The sequence below is a fragment of the Mytilinidion resinicola genome, assembly GCF_010093595.1.
Source record: "Mytilinidion resinicola strain CBS 304.34 unplaced genomic scaffold BDZ99scaffold_1, whole genome shotgun sequence".
Classification (NCBI taxonomy): Eukaryota; Fungi; Ascomycota; class Dothideomycetes; order Mytilinidiales; family Mytilinidiaceae; genus Mytilinidion; species Mytilinidion resinicola.
Window position 1 is genome coordinate 3,106,352 of NW_022985437.1, and position 14,421 is coordinate 3,120,772.

Genomic DNA, 14,421 nt, shown 5'->3' on the forward strand with positions numbered 1-14,421 from the left:
ACTCGTCTACACCGTGGGAACCATTGGCGCTCATCCCGTGAGCGTTTAGCCCGCGGTAACACCGCCCGCCTCAGAACACTACTTAGTCTCCGCCGGGTGAACCATAAGATCGGCGACGTCGCGGAGCGTGTCCTCTACACGGGACGCCTCTTCACCTTCCTCGACTTGCTGCAGATCGACTCCTTCCTCTCCACCTCCCTCAATGGTCACGAACACCTTCTTTGGCGCATCGCCGTCCGGTGCCGCTTCGCCTTCTTCAACAACGGTCCTGCCACTACCATTACCCCCGCCGCCGTCTGGGCTCGCATTGAGCGTGCGAATGTGCAATCCCTCACCCTCATGCCCGCTCTCTATTCTACCAACTTCCTCGTCCGCCAATACGAATCGTGGTTGCGCTCGGTTCGAGATCAGGACACTGTTCTCGCCAACATACCCGCTTCTATGCTCCGCCGCCAATTCGGTAACAACTTCGTCGTCAAGTACGACATGCTCAGGCAATCTCGCCCCGCGGTGCACCCGGCGGTTCTGACTAGGTTGGTGGCACGATTCGAGGGGCGTCGCCCGTGAGGGGTACGTAGTGGGAGTGGAAGGAGAAAACTGGGGAGATTTGGGAGGAGAGCCTGATTGCAGCTGGGGCTTTTCGGGACAAGATTATGCGGAGACTTCTGGTGATTTTCCCTTGGGTAGCATACATGAAATGCGAGCTTGTCCACTGCCTACCATGCATCTCATCATATGATGGTGACCTTTGAAATTAGCGTGACGCTGTCAGACTGCCCCCATCGAATTCTGCAGAAGTGGAGCATGATGAAAACGGGCTGAGGATGTATATCAGAAAGAATGACTTTGGTTAGTTTTCTACAACTACAACGGCGTTTGAGAGACTCTGATATGTTACTGGATTGTGAACTACGTTGAACTACCCGTGTACCGTCCATTGCACTTGCCTCAATCTTACAAGTTCATCTCTAAACCACATCTCAGGATGGCTGCAGTAGCTAAAACCATATTGTGTACCTCCTGAACTATCTACAAACCGCTTGCCTTGATACAAACACCACCACACTATCTATCAGAAGCCTTTCTCCGTGATACCAAGATTAAAGCTTCAAACGCTGTAGCATCTGCACCAACCCCTGAATTACCGGCATGTCTACCACTGGTTCCCATATCTGATCCCTCCTTGCGGCCACCTGCAACCTTGGCTATCTCGCCGAGACGCCCTTGGAGCATCTAAGGATTTCTCGCTCTTCTCATATCTAAGCATCGTTGCCATTGCTGCCCCCTTGGTTTGTCTTGTTCAACTTTACGAGCTTCCTGCACGCCATCGAGCAATACCTCCTGTGTCTTCCATTACTCGGCGCGTTGCCATTGCACCCTGTACGAGCACAGGCACGTATCTTCGGGCCACGGGGCCGTCCTATGGCTCGCGTGACAGTCGGATTGAGTTGAAATGCCGTTGATCCGGAAGGAGTATGCGTTGTTGGATTGAACAAGTGGTTGAATGCTGGTTCACATTCTGGCTGGATGATCTGCTGTTGGCTGTAGGGAGCATTGGAATAGTCTGGTGTTGCGAATGATCCCGCCGCCTCCTCTTGCTGTCCATGTTGGTAGAGATCCCGTTCATGAGTGACGGCGTGGCCATCAGGGTTGCCAACAAAAGACAGTTCTCCATATCCTCCCGTGGAAGCAGCAATACGGCTCGTGGATGTCGGCCATTCGGTTTGTAGAGAGCTCCAGAAGTCTTCCCACGTTGACGGAATCCCGTTCAGGTCAGTGGTCTCAGTCGCCGGCGAAAATGCTGTGTTTTGGAGTCCGTGAGTTTGCTCGTGTGGAGAAGTATGAACTGTGCTTGTGAAACCAGCGTAGTATTTTTGCTGAGGCTCGAATGACTGCATGAACGTGTTGTTGGGCTCGTGGGGAGCATTGAAGCTTTCCGAGATCTGCTGCGTGTTGCCCGGGAGTTCGAAGTCGCTGTTAGGACTGCGTGCCTGGTAGATGCCAGGAAGCTCAGAAAGGCTTCCCATGCCTACACCTGTAGCAATGGCGGGTGAGATTGGTAACTCATTCTCCCAACCCCATTCTCGATACTCTGCTTCCTCGCCGGCGAAGTCAGATGTTTCGTGCGGTTCTCTCATGACAGACATGCTGCTGCGCGCAACGCCCGGCATAACAAGCGGTGTATAGGGAGGCTGAGGGTTGCGAGTTATTTCGTATCCACCTCGTTTCATAGCTGTGGTAATGATTGATCGTGGAGGAGTAAGTCGCCACTTGGTAGATCGAATGATAGCAGATAGCAAGGGGAGGTCGAGGTGCGATATCAAAATGACGCCATGCCGGTTTGGGCCTGTGCACCTTGCCGGCCACCCTTTTAATTGTGTCTTAACGCCGCGCTTCAGAGCCTACTGGCAAACCCACACTGCAGTCCCCTCGAACTCGATCTCCAGCCTGGTACACCCACATTCGGCCTCGAACCCGAACACAACAATTTCCCCTATACGTTCGCCCAGCACATTCATCATCACCAGCGGAACCCTCCACCCCTCCGCCTATATCAACCCCTCCGCCTATATCAACCCCTCCGCCTATATCAACCCCTCCTCGACCAGCAAAGCTCAGTCTCCCCAGCGAGATGGCCCAGCCCGCCGCCCAGCAAGTACGTCCTCGAGCTCTTCTCTCGCCTTCGAGGCCCTACCTAACGCCTCATAGAATCGTGCAATCCATCGCATCACTGGCCCGATTTGGGACAGGATAGCCGGCTTCGCCCAGGAGAGCACTGCTGCGGTAGAGATCCTCTACTCCTCTGACAACACGGGCGACGTCGTATGCACAATCAGTGCTCCGGCCGCCGCTGGCCTCCGCACTCTTCTCAGCCTCCGGCAGGTCAATCACGTTATTGGAGATGCCGCCGAGCGGGTCCTATTCAACGGCCGCCTGTTCAAGTTCCTGAACCTGCTACACTTATCCTTTTTCTACGTCGTGTACCTTCGCGGCCGCACCCATCTGCTCTGGTTCATCGACGTCCAATGCGTGTATGCAGTTTCCCGCAGTAACCCGGTCAACGCTCTGGTTTGGGCCGATATCCAGCACGCCAACCCTCGTTCAGTCACTCTCCGCCCGGTCATGGAACCCCTCGCCACCTTTTTCCACAGAGCGGTGAAGGCCCAAACCGAAATATTCCCAGACATCCCTGCCACGCTCCTCGACCTGCGCAACGTCAACGGCGACTATGTGCTCAGATATGACGTCGATACCATCGTGCACCATCCAGTCATCGACCCAGATACCACTCCTGACTTCTTCTTCGGCCGCCCTGCAGCTACCACAGCTGGCGTTGCTATCCTGATGTGGAAGTTCGAGAGAAGGCGTCCAGGCGCGGCGGCCAGGGTGGATGGAACTTTGGGCCCCTGGGAGGCGCTCTTGGGCGTGTAGATGTGGTGCTTCTGGGGAGGGTGTGGCGGAGGCTTTGGGCAATTCTTCTTCGGGCTGAATACTGACAATTCAACTCTCTACTCCACCTATCTTGAATCTCGCTGCATGAACGTGATGTTTGATATTGATTTGATACCGTTTGACTGCTTTCGATGTATCATCTCTGATGAGGGGTCATGTCGACGGCTAGAGGACGAATATTAGAAGTATTGGTTCTGTATCACTTTTGACAATGCTTGATGTTGTCTGGAGGCCTCTGGCAGAGAAGGAGGAAGCTGAAAATGGGCGATTGGTAGCCAGCATGCATTTTACAGCTACCTCAACTTCAAGATTCCATATTTCGATCACTGCTCATGGCGGCTGGTACTCTTCATAATACAGTGAAGCTTCTCTGGCCTATCTAAGGGGCTTGTGCAATGAATGAAATTCTACCACAGGAAGAACTAGAGCCCCTTCACGCCGGTACCTTCATATCCACCCCTCAAACCTTGTGCCCGATCCATGAGCCTCAGAATGATCCATAGTTGCCCGCCGTCTCTCATATCAAGTGCCCTATGTGTGTCGTTTGCAGTCCCTGGAAACCTTGCATATCGCCCCTGGACCTTCTAGAAATCCCCCACCGAAGTCTCGTCACCTTCGTCCTGGATATATTCCCAAAGAGAGCTCGCCACCTTCAATAAGAACCGTCTGCGTGAAACGTGTTAGCAACAGTTCCAGCGCGGAGTCGCCAACGGTCAACCCAACCTCGCCAAATGTATCCGTCACGGCGCCCTACTTCTAGGCTGGAGCAGGGCCCTCGCAGTTGCCGCTGTGGTAATGCAGTGGAGCCTTAACGGCGCGCCTGTTCATCACCTTGCACCTCTCGGAGCAGAAGCGGCCCCTAGGGCCTCCCTCCGGGGCAAGACGAGCGCACCCCTCTCTCGCGCAGACGCGGACTCTCTCGAGGACAAAGATGAGATTGGTGTCGCTAATCCTACCAAGAAGCTCTGAGAGCACGGAACCTGGCGTACCTGGGACTGCTTGGGCGGGGCTCGGGGTGTCATGTTGGCGGGAAGTAGGGTTACTAGGAGCGATTGATGCGTGATCCGGCAGTCCGATCGTTGGCCTCCATGCTGGTGCAAGACCCAGTGTGTCGTCTGAGGTATGTGGCTGTTTGTCATGAGCATTTGCATAGGTCTGCAGTATCGCTGTGGCACATACCTGATAGTTTGGGTACACTATCGAACTACTCGGGATGCGTTTGCGCTTTATGATCGCACCTCTACCTGTACCGGTGTGCGCTCCCGTGTCCTCGCGCAAGCCAGACTGGTAGAGTTCTGATCTGCCAGCGACGGCGGTGTGGAGATTAGATCGCGAGGTGATGGGCAGTCCTCCATTTGACTCTGGGTAGTCTGTGCGAGCTGCGTTGGAGAGTGCGCCGTGCTCGCTTGAGGAGGGTGCAAATACGGCGCCGGGGAAGTCAAAAGGCAGCAATTCCTCGTGAAAGTCCCGTAGCAGGTGGTTGTCGGGTACCGCAGAGGAAGTAAACTCTTCGCGTTCCATCATTGCTGTCGTGTCACTGACGTCGTGGCTATTGTGCGGCTGGTGGGGAACAGCGGCGGCGCTGGCGTCTGTCGATAGTCCGAGACCATGGTGGACGCTGTCATGGCGGGATGTGGCTCCTTGATGGGCAGAGTAGGGGTTTGTTTCTCGTTCTGTGCCGCGAGAAGCTATGGTGGAGAGGAACATCGGTGCCGTCTGCTCTGGGAGCTCAAAGTAGTCGATGTTTGTCCTCCAGTCCGCTTGCAACCACTGATGGGGAGGATCTTGAAGCTCCGCCTCAGGGGCGCGAGAGATGTCAGATCTGTCGGGCTTCATTGGTGCGGTGGTGCTGTGGCGCACGTTGAGTGACTGGCTTTGGCGTCCTGGAGTTAGGCCGATATTTTGCAGTCTCGCCGGGCACGAGTACGATGACGCTGAAGTGGATGGGCTATGGTGAAGTGCGCTGTCGAGATTGCCGCAGTGGAAAGAAGGCAGTTTTCGACTGGCGCGCTACCTACTCGCCAGGCCACTTGTGGTGGTGATATTGATTGAGCACGGCTGGGGTAATCGTGTGCGGCCAAACCGTGAGGCTATAGCGTAGCCGTGTGGCTTCAAGCTGAAGGGGGTACGAGTAGCGGCGACGGCCCGTAGTCGAGAGCTGCCCGTAGTCGAGTGCGGGCCGTAGTCGAGTGCGGCCCCGTCAGTTCGGCAGCATGTGTGCAACTTCGCCGACTCCCCGTGACTGACGGTACTAGTGCTCGGTCCAATCCCAGCACAGGCCTCTGACGCGCTATTCACATCTGTGGTGACAGACTCAACCTATATGTACAGAACATTTAGCAGCTCCACTCGGCGTAGTGGTTAGATAGATTAGATAGTTGTTTCTTTCTCGCTTTCCTTTATCTTCTTTCGGACTTTCGCTAACAGTAAAAGCTTAGGAGTTCGAGTCCTAAAAAAACTGCCCGGGGTTTTCTTAACATTGCACAGGCGTTAAGTTTTTGCAGTTTTTTTGCTCTTTACCTCCACCACGTCGTGTACAGACCTCTGCATATAGCTGAGCATTTTTTTCGCGTCTATTTGAACCACTCTTGTATACAATATGAAAGCCAAATACTATTGTGGCGTTGAGGAAAGGCAGTTGTAGTTTCAGCAGCGCGGCGTCGGTGACTCGTCTCTCGACCCCAACCACCTTTTTCGCACATAGAATCATCGTCAAGCTCTGCCGTGCCTGTGACTCACTCATTCTCCACTTGCCTTCTCTACTGCTCTTCGACATTGGCCACCAATCCCGCCGCGATCACCACACGGAGACAGTTCAGGATACGGCCACCAAGCGGCCAAACGACACCTGCAAGCAACTCAAGGCCCACCAACACTTCGCCCACTGCAAGTATCGACAAAGCCATAATGTCTGGTCGAGTGCCCACCCCGCCACTTCCTACCTCTCCACTAGTAGCTCTTGTCGAAGCATTCGTAGGCAGCGGAACAGTTCTTACTCGAAGGAGCAGTATCCAAGCGATGACGGTACGCCCACCCATCTGGAGACATCTCCCTCTACACCCCACTGACTGGCGACATGTAGGCCACTGCAATCCCCAGCGGAGCCCAGCTCGCCACGCCGCAGCAATCGACACTGTCGCTCGAGGCCGTGGATGAAGCCTCCAGAAATCTCAGCGCCATTGATGGCACCGCATACCAGTTCACCATCACCTACTTCGAGCATAGGACCCCTTCGTTCTCCGTCACCCCTTCCATCCGCCTCGCTGGTCCGAACAACATCCCCTCCATCCGCGCAAGCCTGAGCGACGGAGCCCTCTACCTCGAGCCGAACCGCGCTATCCACCTCCCCCGAACCCTCCACGCCGAAGACCTGAACCTGCTGAAGTGGGCGTACGCCGAGCACCTCCCCGGCACGCGTGGGTGGATCCGCATCCTCTCCGTGCGCCGCCTGTACACCAAAGTCGGCGACCACCTCTGCAGCTGGCCGCAAAGCCACCCACCCCCCTCCGAGATCATCGGAGACAGCGTCGATGCGCTGGAGATGTACGACATCTGGTACAAGAACCGCCCCGACTCCCTCCTCATCCGGCCCTTTATCTCAAATCTGGCAGAGCTTGAGAGTGCCTGGTACGACCAAGACCAGACTTTCAAGGAGGTACCGTGGGAATTCTTCCACAAGAAGCACGGCGGTCAGTACGTTGTGCGGTACGAGCTTGAGGCCGAGCAAGTGATCTCCTGGATTAAGGAGACGTATTGTATGGACGAATACTGCGGGGTCGAGGATGAGGACTTCGAGTGGCGGAGGGACTACATCGAGGACCATAGGATGTCGGACGGAATGATGGAAGAGATTCGGGAGGGCGTGGCGTGGTTAAAGGCTCGTTTCGAGCAATGGCGAGGTTACGTTGCGTTCGGCGAGACGGGGGTGGAGAGGCCATGTCCTCCGGATAAGAGCGAGAAGCCGTGGAGGCGAGGGGAGGTATGCTTTATAGCTGGTGTTTCTCGCGTTGGCTTTTGATCTAACTCTTTGACAGGAGGCTGAGTGATTGGATCTGCGCGGCGCGGCCTTGGAACACTCGTGTCTTATGCGCCGGGATTGCAAAGCATGTTCGGACGTTTTGCGGTACGTCAAGAAAGGGTGAGATGCCGCAGGACAGATGAGAAGGGCGCTGTAAGTATGTCGAGCTCGACGGAATGGGTTCGAGGGCGAGGTTTTCTTGGTCTTGGTAATGCTCGCAGATCAGGCGTGGGAGGATTCTGCAGTGTTTCTGGGCTTCATGGCTGTAGATTGGCAAAAGCAATGAATACCGAGTCTCAGCTTGCTGTGGGATTCTTACAATTTTATCATGGCCTCTTGAATGTATGAAACCACCTGGAATGGCGCTGAGATGGGAGAAATTGACCTATGCGGTTGTGTCAAATGGATGATGGTACCTGCAATCATTACAGAAATCATTCACACCCCTATTTTCGCACATTTCTTGGACTTCATGTCGGTATGTGCAATGTCCTCCTCTTGTAATTGAGAAGACACGGTATGGAGTTTAGATTAGAAGGAGGGCATAATTCTCGGGACATGGACATCTCTTTGATTAGTTCCTACTCTTGCTCGCTGGACACTATTGTAAAGGGTGCCCCAGTGCAGATGTCTCGATTTAGTCAAACAGTATCCCTGAATTCATTGCGTCGAGCCTTACTTTGCAGTTGGAGTTGTGAAAGCCTATACGGGTACCCCAAGCAAATGCAAAAGTTATGATATTGTATAATCACCTGACCGCCTCGCCCGAACATCCTTTACTTGCAACAAACTAGGCAACCTATCCAAACCAAAGTTCGACCGTGCTGAAGGGTGAGAGTAGAACGGACTCATAATAACCGACCAACCTTGGAGAGGTGTTGGGTCTACAGTCAAGATTCATTCTTCAAAGTCCAACGCCAATGGCGCCAGAAGATACCAGAGATCCTCAACCGGCTTCTCTCCTTTGCGCTCCACCGCCAGCACCAGTCCTTTTCTTGCATGCCCCTACTCGCATCAGCAAGATCTCAAACAAGAAACAAATGACGAGGATTGCGTTTACTTTTGATGGTAATCGGAGGACGCTTTGGTTTCAATCCGTCCGCACCGAACATATGCCAGCCACGGTCCTTCGAAACCTCTTCGATATATCGCTGCGGCTTGCGTGTTCCGCGTTCGGGGCGATCCTCCATGACGTCGCGATGCTGAGGTTCTGGCGTGGGCGAGTCGGAGTTGCCAGCAATGGAGTAGAAGAGCGAGGGAATTTCAGAGGTGCTGAATGCCCTTGAATACACTTAGCGGCTTGTCGTGTAAGAATAGGATACCGGCTGAGTCTACCTTTGCAGGCGCTCTCTTCTCCTTGTCTGCTTGATCGCGGGAGCTGGTTTTGGGGTTCAAGGCTTGGGAGATGCAGAGCCACGACCCTTCGAGACCTCATCGATATGGCACCGCAGTTTGCGCGCTTCTCGCTTGGGGTGATCCACCATGGCGTTGCGTTGCTGAGGTTCTGGTGCGAGCGATTCGGAGTTGCTAGCAAAGAGCATAAGGAAGGTAGCGGTGTCTGCTATGATGGGCGGCCACCCATTCCGGTCAAGAAAGAATCGACCTCGCGTGCGCAGTGATGGAACTGGAATGGAGCGATTTGGACTGGAGTCGGATGGAGGCACCCTTGAAAGGTCTGGAGCTCCATATAGTTTTCTGGAAATCCAGTAGATTGGCAAAACGTAACCAGATCTCTTAGTAAATTTTGCTTACTAAAGGGCTTTATACCCGATATGGACGTCACGTGACATATGGTGCTCCACAGCGATTTTTATAGATAGAACAGAGTTGAGGCCAAATCCAGTCCAGTCCAGTTTCATCACTACATCGCTAATACCCCTGCGGGTCACGTGCTAGTAAAAGCAACAAAGCGTGGAATATTGCGTGAGTTACCGGACGATTCGAGACCGACTAACAGAAAGCATGCTTTTTGATTGATCTTACATATGCCGAGGCCCCTATCCCCACCTACGCCAGGCCCTGGCTGGCCCGCAGAGCCTCACCCTGTGACTTTTTCATGTTGGGAGTCAGCTACACGTTGGGCCGGAAAGCTCCATACAACCCCTCCTCAAACCACCTTCTCGTCAGAAAGAGCCACATAAGGAACACTCTTCACGATGCCTCCGGTAACCGGCAGCATAGAGCCCACTGCCGTCAGGAACGAATCCACCTCGCGTGCGCACTGGCGGCCCTCATTGATGCCTTTACGTGCCATCTGTCAGTAAAAGCAATAAAGCTAAGACTCTTGTGCGACTTACCAGACAGCTAGAGACTGGCCGCGACGGCAATATCCCGCAGTAAAGTCTCCCGGAAGGCTTGTGCTGTACTTGCTAGGCGGGGTCTTGATGTTGGAGCGTGCATCTTTCTCAATGTCGCCCAGAACCAGCTCCTCCGGGCCCAAAAAGCCCATGGATAGTAGGACGAGCTCCACAGGGAAGAAGCGCTCGCTGCCCTCGAGTTTCTTCACCCGTGTCTCAATATTATGGCGCGAGTTCGGTTCTCGGGATAGGCGGTCTAGCTCGGCCGCTCACTGCTTCGCCCAGCGCCGGTACGCGCGTTTTCGAGGCCCTCCCATTGACGACAGTCCAGGAATAGGGACGTCCTTGTTCTTCAGCGCAGCCGGTCCCGATGGAAGGTTGAACGTCCGGGCGGTCGCACACAGCTTGGGTGCAGTGGGAGGGACGTAGTCGGGGCGGTCGCAGATAGCTTAGGTGCAGTAGGAGGGACGTAGCCAGGGCGGCTCCTTCGTGATGCTGAGGAAAGCACGGGTTTTTATCGGGCTGATGGAGCGGGAGGGCGACAAGCTGGTCGTAGTGTCGAGTGCGTTGGCGCCGCGGTACAGTTAGAGGGAGACCGGAGAGGAGGAAACGGTCCCTGGAAGTAGAAGGGTTAGCCTGAATAGCCTGTCGTTGAAGGGATATGAAACCCCTTCGGTGCCTTACCATGGCAATGCCTCCACTGGAATCCGCAATGGTGTGCGTCGGGCGTTGCGGGCTTGTCGGATGGCGACGAGGAGGGTCCACGATCAAGGGGATTTTGAGCGGCGTGCTCGTGGCCGGAGGACGAGGACATTGCCATGCTGGGTAGCTGGTGGGTGCTGCTTCAGAGCTCGGTGATGGTTGTGGAGGTTGTGGAGGAGCAGTGGGAGAGGGGAGATGGAGATATCAAAACCGCGGCCTTGGCATCAGACGGGGCGCGCAATGCTGCCCTTCTACAGCATCCACCCCCAAATGCACTCCTAATACTCATCGTCTGCATTCTATACTGGCTGCAGATTCGATACTCTGATCTCGCTACCTCCCCGCTAAAACGAAATCGAAGCACGGCTCCACTGCCGCCCCTAACAGCGCACCGGCGCCTGCAGTACCACGGCTCGCCTCGCAGCCGCCTGAAGCTTGTATCGACATCACATCTGGTTGTTCCTATCTCCTTTATGCCCCCTGGATGGCACTACAGTCTGCAGGCACGCCTCCCAACGATGACGCCTGTCGCGATGGCATACCGACCAGGGCGTGGGAAGGGGGTAGGGCCTCATAACAGCGACGACGGCTCAGCACAGCAACTCAGGGCGGCAATGGCAAGCAGCGGCAAGGGGCAGCTTGGAAGCTCGATGCTGCATGCTCGGGGAAGACATATACACATTGCGAAGGGGCGAGGTGCGTAGCTATACTAGGAGAGGGGTCCTGGGTGCGGGTTCATGGTGCAAGCAATATCAAACAAAGGCTTCGTAACAAACATACATGACTTTCCAAGCTTTCTGAAGGCATCTACTTGCCTGAAACATGGTGCAAACGCTCTCAAGGTAATGGACTGCGCCTACATCGATGCTGCCAACGCCATATGCCGTGCAGCCGGAGGCTCCCCTCACCCCTTCACTTCTGCACAGAGCTCGCCGCTGCCATATAGACTCTCAGTGACCTACTAATTGTGCATGCCGATGCCTCCTTGAAGCTGCTGACGCGTGTTGTGGGCCGCTTCGTCGCTGCTACCTTTGTGGGCGACGAAGTCCTCGCCTGACATCAACTGCCCCTCGCGAGCTGCCTCACTTCCTCTCCTCAACACCACACTCTCACCTCACTCTCATCTCACTCTTCATCACCCCCCATCACCACATCGTCCCGCAGCCCTCTCAAAGTGAGCTACAGGTCGGCTGCTTCTTGCCGTCTCCTTGCTCGTTACCTGGAACTCGCTGGAGCCCTCCTGGCCGCCGTCTGGCTGTCTGCCGCCTAGCCGCCTCCTCCAGGCACTCATCCTCGCAAGAGAGAGCCTTTCAACCAGCCTGTAAGTCTACTTCACTCTCTGGCTTGTCCCACAACTGCTGCTCAATCGTGCTGACGAGACACGCGTTTTCACAGCCTTCGCTCATCGAGCTGCTGGGCGACGGCAAACTTCGCACATAGAAAGACCTCCTGCCACCATCTTGCTGCACGGCGAGATCAAGCAGGATAAGTTGCTCCGCTGCCTTCTTGCTCGTTGCCTGATGCTCGCTGGAGCCCATCCTCGCTACCGTGTTGGCCCCGACGTCCTGGTTGTCCACCACCTCCAGGGCTCGCAGGCAACGACAGTTCCTCATCCTCGCAGAAGGAGCTTCGACGACCTGTCTGTAAGGTCTACACCACTCTCCAGACTCTCCGAGATGGCTGCGTAACTGTGCTGACGAGCGAGGCGTCTTAACAGTCCTCAACGTCCATCGAGCCGCTGGACGACAGCCCAAAGCTTCGAACAGAAAAAGACCTTCTGCCACTCTCCTACTACATAGTGAGAGCGAGTAGGAACAGCTGCTCTGCAGCCTTCTTGCTCACTGCTTGCTCCTCACTTGACCATTCCAGCCGTCGTCTCACTGCCGACGCCAGACTCTCGTCCTCGCAGGAGGATGTTCGGCGACATGTCTGTAAGTCTTCACCACCCTCTGCTCCGCCTGACAGCGCAACGACTCCGTAATCATGCTGACGAGCGGGATATCTTGACAGGTCTCAAAGCCCTTCGAGCGACTAGGCCCGACATCCCCAAGCTTCATGATTTGCCGCAGCCCGCCTCCCACGCTGCTCCGACTCCCTCACGATCCCGAGACAAGCCAGCACCAGATTGTCCCCACCCCCAGTCACCTTCCAGAAGCCCAGCAGTCTCGCCGTTGCCGCTCAGAGTCGATCCCGCGTCGCCAACAGAGACGCACCGGCATTGTCTAGAGAGCTAGTCGTCCTCCAGCCGGTCGTCCTTCATCCAGTCGTTCTTCAGCAAGTCATCCTTCAGCCAGTCGTCCAGCCAGTGTCGACATTTCTGAGATCACCAACCAGGCCGACCTCTCTGAGATGGGTGAACGCAAGCATCCCTCGCACGGAGTAGCCTTGGAGTTGCTTCGTGCGAGGGTGCTTGCGTCCAGATTTCGGCACCGGCAACAACAACAAGCTCAACTGGGTTCTCGAAGACAAGCAGGAACTGACCGACATCATCGAGACCATCTACCGCGGCGCGAAGAAGGGTCGTGGTCTTGGCGGATATGGCGCTGCGTCAGGCGAAGGAACCTCAACCGGGTAGATGCGTATGGAGGGCATGCCAGACCGCGCATCTATCCGTTTGATGTTTCTTCGCCTGGCGCAGCGCCTTTGCGACGCCCGCATCCTTGGAGATCAGACGGCCGACCAGTACCCGCTTTTGCGGAAGGTCTTTCTACGGAAGGACAATGCACTTCTTGCCACTTTCTTGGAGCGACGGGGTGCGGGGGTCGGCTCGGCTCGTCGTGTGACGATTAGCTACGACAAGATGAACACCCTCATCTCTGGAGATCAGACGGCCGACCAGTACCCGCTTCTGCGGTAGATCTCTCTACGGAAGGACTATGCACTTCTTGCCACTTCTTGGAGCGCGTCAACGGAGTCCTCCGGGACGAGATAGAGAAACTTCCCAGGATCCAACGAGCAGAGATTCCGGATTTTCTCCGAGTGTCGGATCTCGTCGAAGCCTACTTTGCAAAGGAGCTCGGAATCCCGCAACTGGAGAGCTGCATGGTGGCACTAGCACAGGTTGCGCACTACATCACGTACGTTTGTCACATGAATGGTCGAGAGCTTGGCTAACTGTTTAGGTACTACGGCGAGAACCCAACCGAAATACCAGCACCCTCGAACGCGCGGATTCTTTGGGTTGGGTGTGGGGTGTATGGGTGTGTGGCTCGGCTCTTTCGTAGTATCAGCGTCAATGAAATCCTGTCCCCCTTCTAGCCCTCGGGCACCTGCCGAGCGGAAGTGAGTGATGTACTCGCGACTAGCACTATCTCCACGAACCGAAGCAGCTGGATTTCTCCCTCCCGGCCTTTCGATTCAGTTTTCTCCTCGGGCGGTTTTGCGGTTCACTTTGCCTGTCTGAAGTGATCTGAGAAGGTAAGTCATCTCCGACTGTCACATTTACGAACACTTGCTGATTTGAAGCTGAAGCTTGAGCGACCGAAGAATTTCGACATTTCCTACCTATCGTCGCGATTCGGTCTTCTTCCGGAGCGAGTTTGTTGTTGGATTGCCTCCGTTCGAAGCAGCCTGGAAAGGTAAGCAGTCTCAAACACCTCACCTTGTGGAAGCTAACGAAATTGATAGTGAAGCGCCTGCTGTTTGCCTCCTTGATGGCTTGAGCATCTTGGATGTCCGCAGCGAGCTTGGTCCTGCCTGAGCTCCTTGAAGACGAACGTTGTGCCTATTGTCAACGAAAACGACACGCTGGCCGTCACAGAGATCAACTCGTCCGTCTGCCTGGTGCTGTTTGATGCGGAAACCGTGGGCTCTCTCCGCTTAGCATGAGCGTCGCCGCCGTTCTCATTGTCATCGGGTACGACACGCTGGCCGTCACAGAGATCAAACGCTCCGGCCCGGTGCCTTTTGATGTGCAGCGGATATGCCCCCGCCGCTGGACCTGAGCGTTTC

General features: G+C 55.2%; 6 protein-coding genes across 6 annotated transcripts; 2 read left to right on the forward strand and 4 right to left on the reverse strand.

Moving 5' to 3' along the window:
- Positions 1 to 78: 78 nt before the first annotated feature.
- Positions 79 to 2,147, reverse strand: BDZ99DRAFT_470854 (uncharacterized protein; the record flags this gene model as incomplete). The annotated part of the gene is made up of 4 exons (XM_033721673.1): positions 79 to 597; positions 693 to 716; positions 959 to 998; positions 1,339 to 2,147. The coding sequence occupies 4 exons, from the start codon at positions 2,145 to 2,147 to the stop codon at positions 79 to 81; spliced, it is 1,392 nt and encodes a 463-aa protein (XP_033584871.1).
- Positions 2,148 to 2,632: 485 nt separating this feature from the next.
- Positions 2,633 to 3,432, forward strand: BDZ99DRAFT_514129 (uncharacterized protein; the record flags this gene model as incomplete). Its single annotated transcript, XM_033724817.1, has 2 exons — positions 2,633 to 2,656; positions 2,710 to 3,432. The coding sequence occupies 2 exons, from the start codon at positions 2,633 to 2,635 to the stop codon at positions 3,430 to 3,432; spliced, it is 747 nt and encodes a 248-aa protein (XP_033584872.1).
- Positions 3,433 to 4,209: 777 nt separating this feature from the next.
- BDZ99DRAFT_514130 (uncharacterized protein) lies at positions 4,210 to 5,289 on the reverse strand (the record flags this gene model as incomplete). Its single annotated transcript, XM_033724818.1, has 2 exons — positions 4,210 to 4,581; positions 4,633 to 5,289. The coding sequence occupies 2 exons, from the start codon at positions 5,287 to 5,289 to the stop codon at positions 4,210 to 4,212; spliced, it is 1,029 nt and encodes a 342-aa protein (XP_033584873.1).
- Positions 5,290 to 6,360: 1,071 nt separating this feature from the next.
- On the forward strand, positions 6,361 to 7,499 carry BDZ99DRAFT_470857 (uncharacterized protein; the record flags this gene model as incomplete). Its single annotated transcript, XM_033721674.1, has 3 exons — positions 6,361 to 6,477; positions 6,536 to 7,432; positions 7,488 to 7,499. 3 exons carry the CDS (start codon positions 6,361 to 6,363, stop codon positions 7,497 to 7,499), a joined length of 1,026 nt encoding a protein of 341 aa, XP_033584874.1.
- A 918-nt stretch (positions 7,500 to 8,417) lies between these two features.
- On the reverse strand, positions 8,418 to 10,455 carry BDZ99DRAFT_514132 (uncharacterized protein; the record flags this gene model as incomplete). The annotated part of the gene is made up of 4 exons (XM_033724819.1): positions 8,418 to 8,476; positions 8,532 to 8,752; positions 9,769 to 9,983; positions 10,042 to 10,455. 4 exons carry the CDS (start codon positions 10,453 to 10,455, stop codon positions 8,418 to 8,420), a joined length of 909 nt encoding a protein of 302 aa, XP_033584875.1.
- A 1,325-nt stretch (positions 10,456 to 11,780) lies between these two features.
- Positions 11,781 to 12,397, reverse strand: BDZ99DRAFT_565506 (uncharacterized protein; the record flags this gene model as incomplete). The annotated part of the gene is made up of 2 exons (XM_033727482.1): positions 11,781 to 12,258; positions 12,327 to 12,397. The coding sequence occupies 2 exons, from the start codon at positions 12,395 to 12,397 to the stop codon at positions 11,781 to 11,783; spliced, it is 549 nt and encodes a 182-aa protein (XP_033584876.1).
- Positions 12,398 to 14,421: the final 2,024 nt, after the last annotated feature.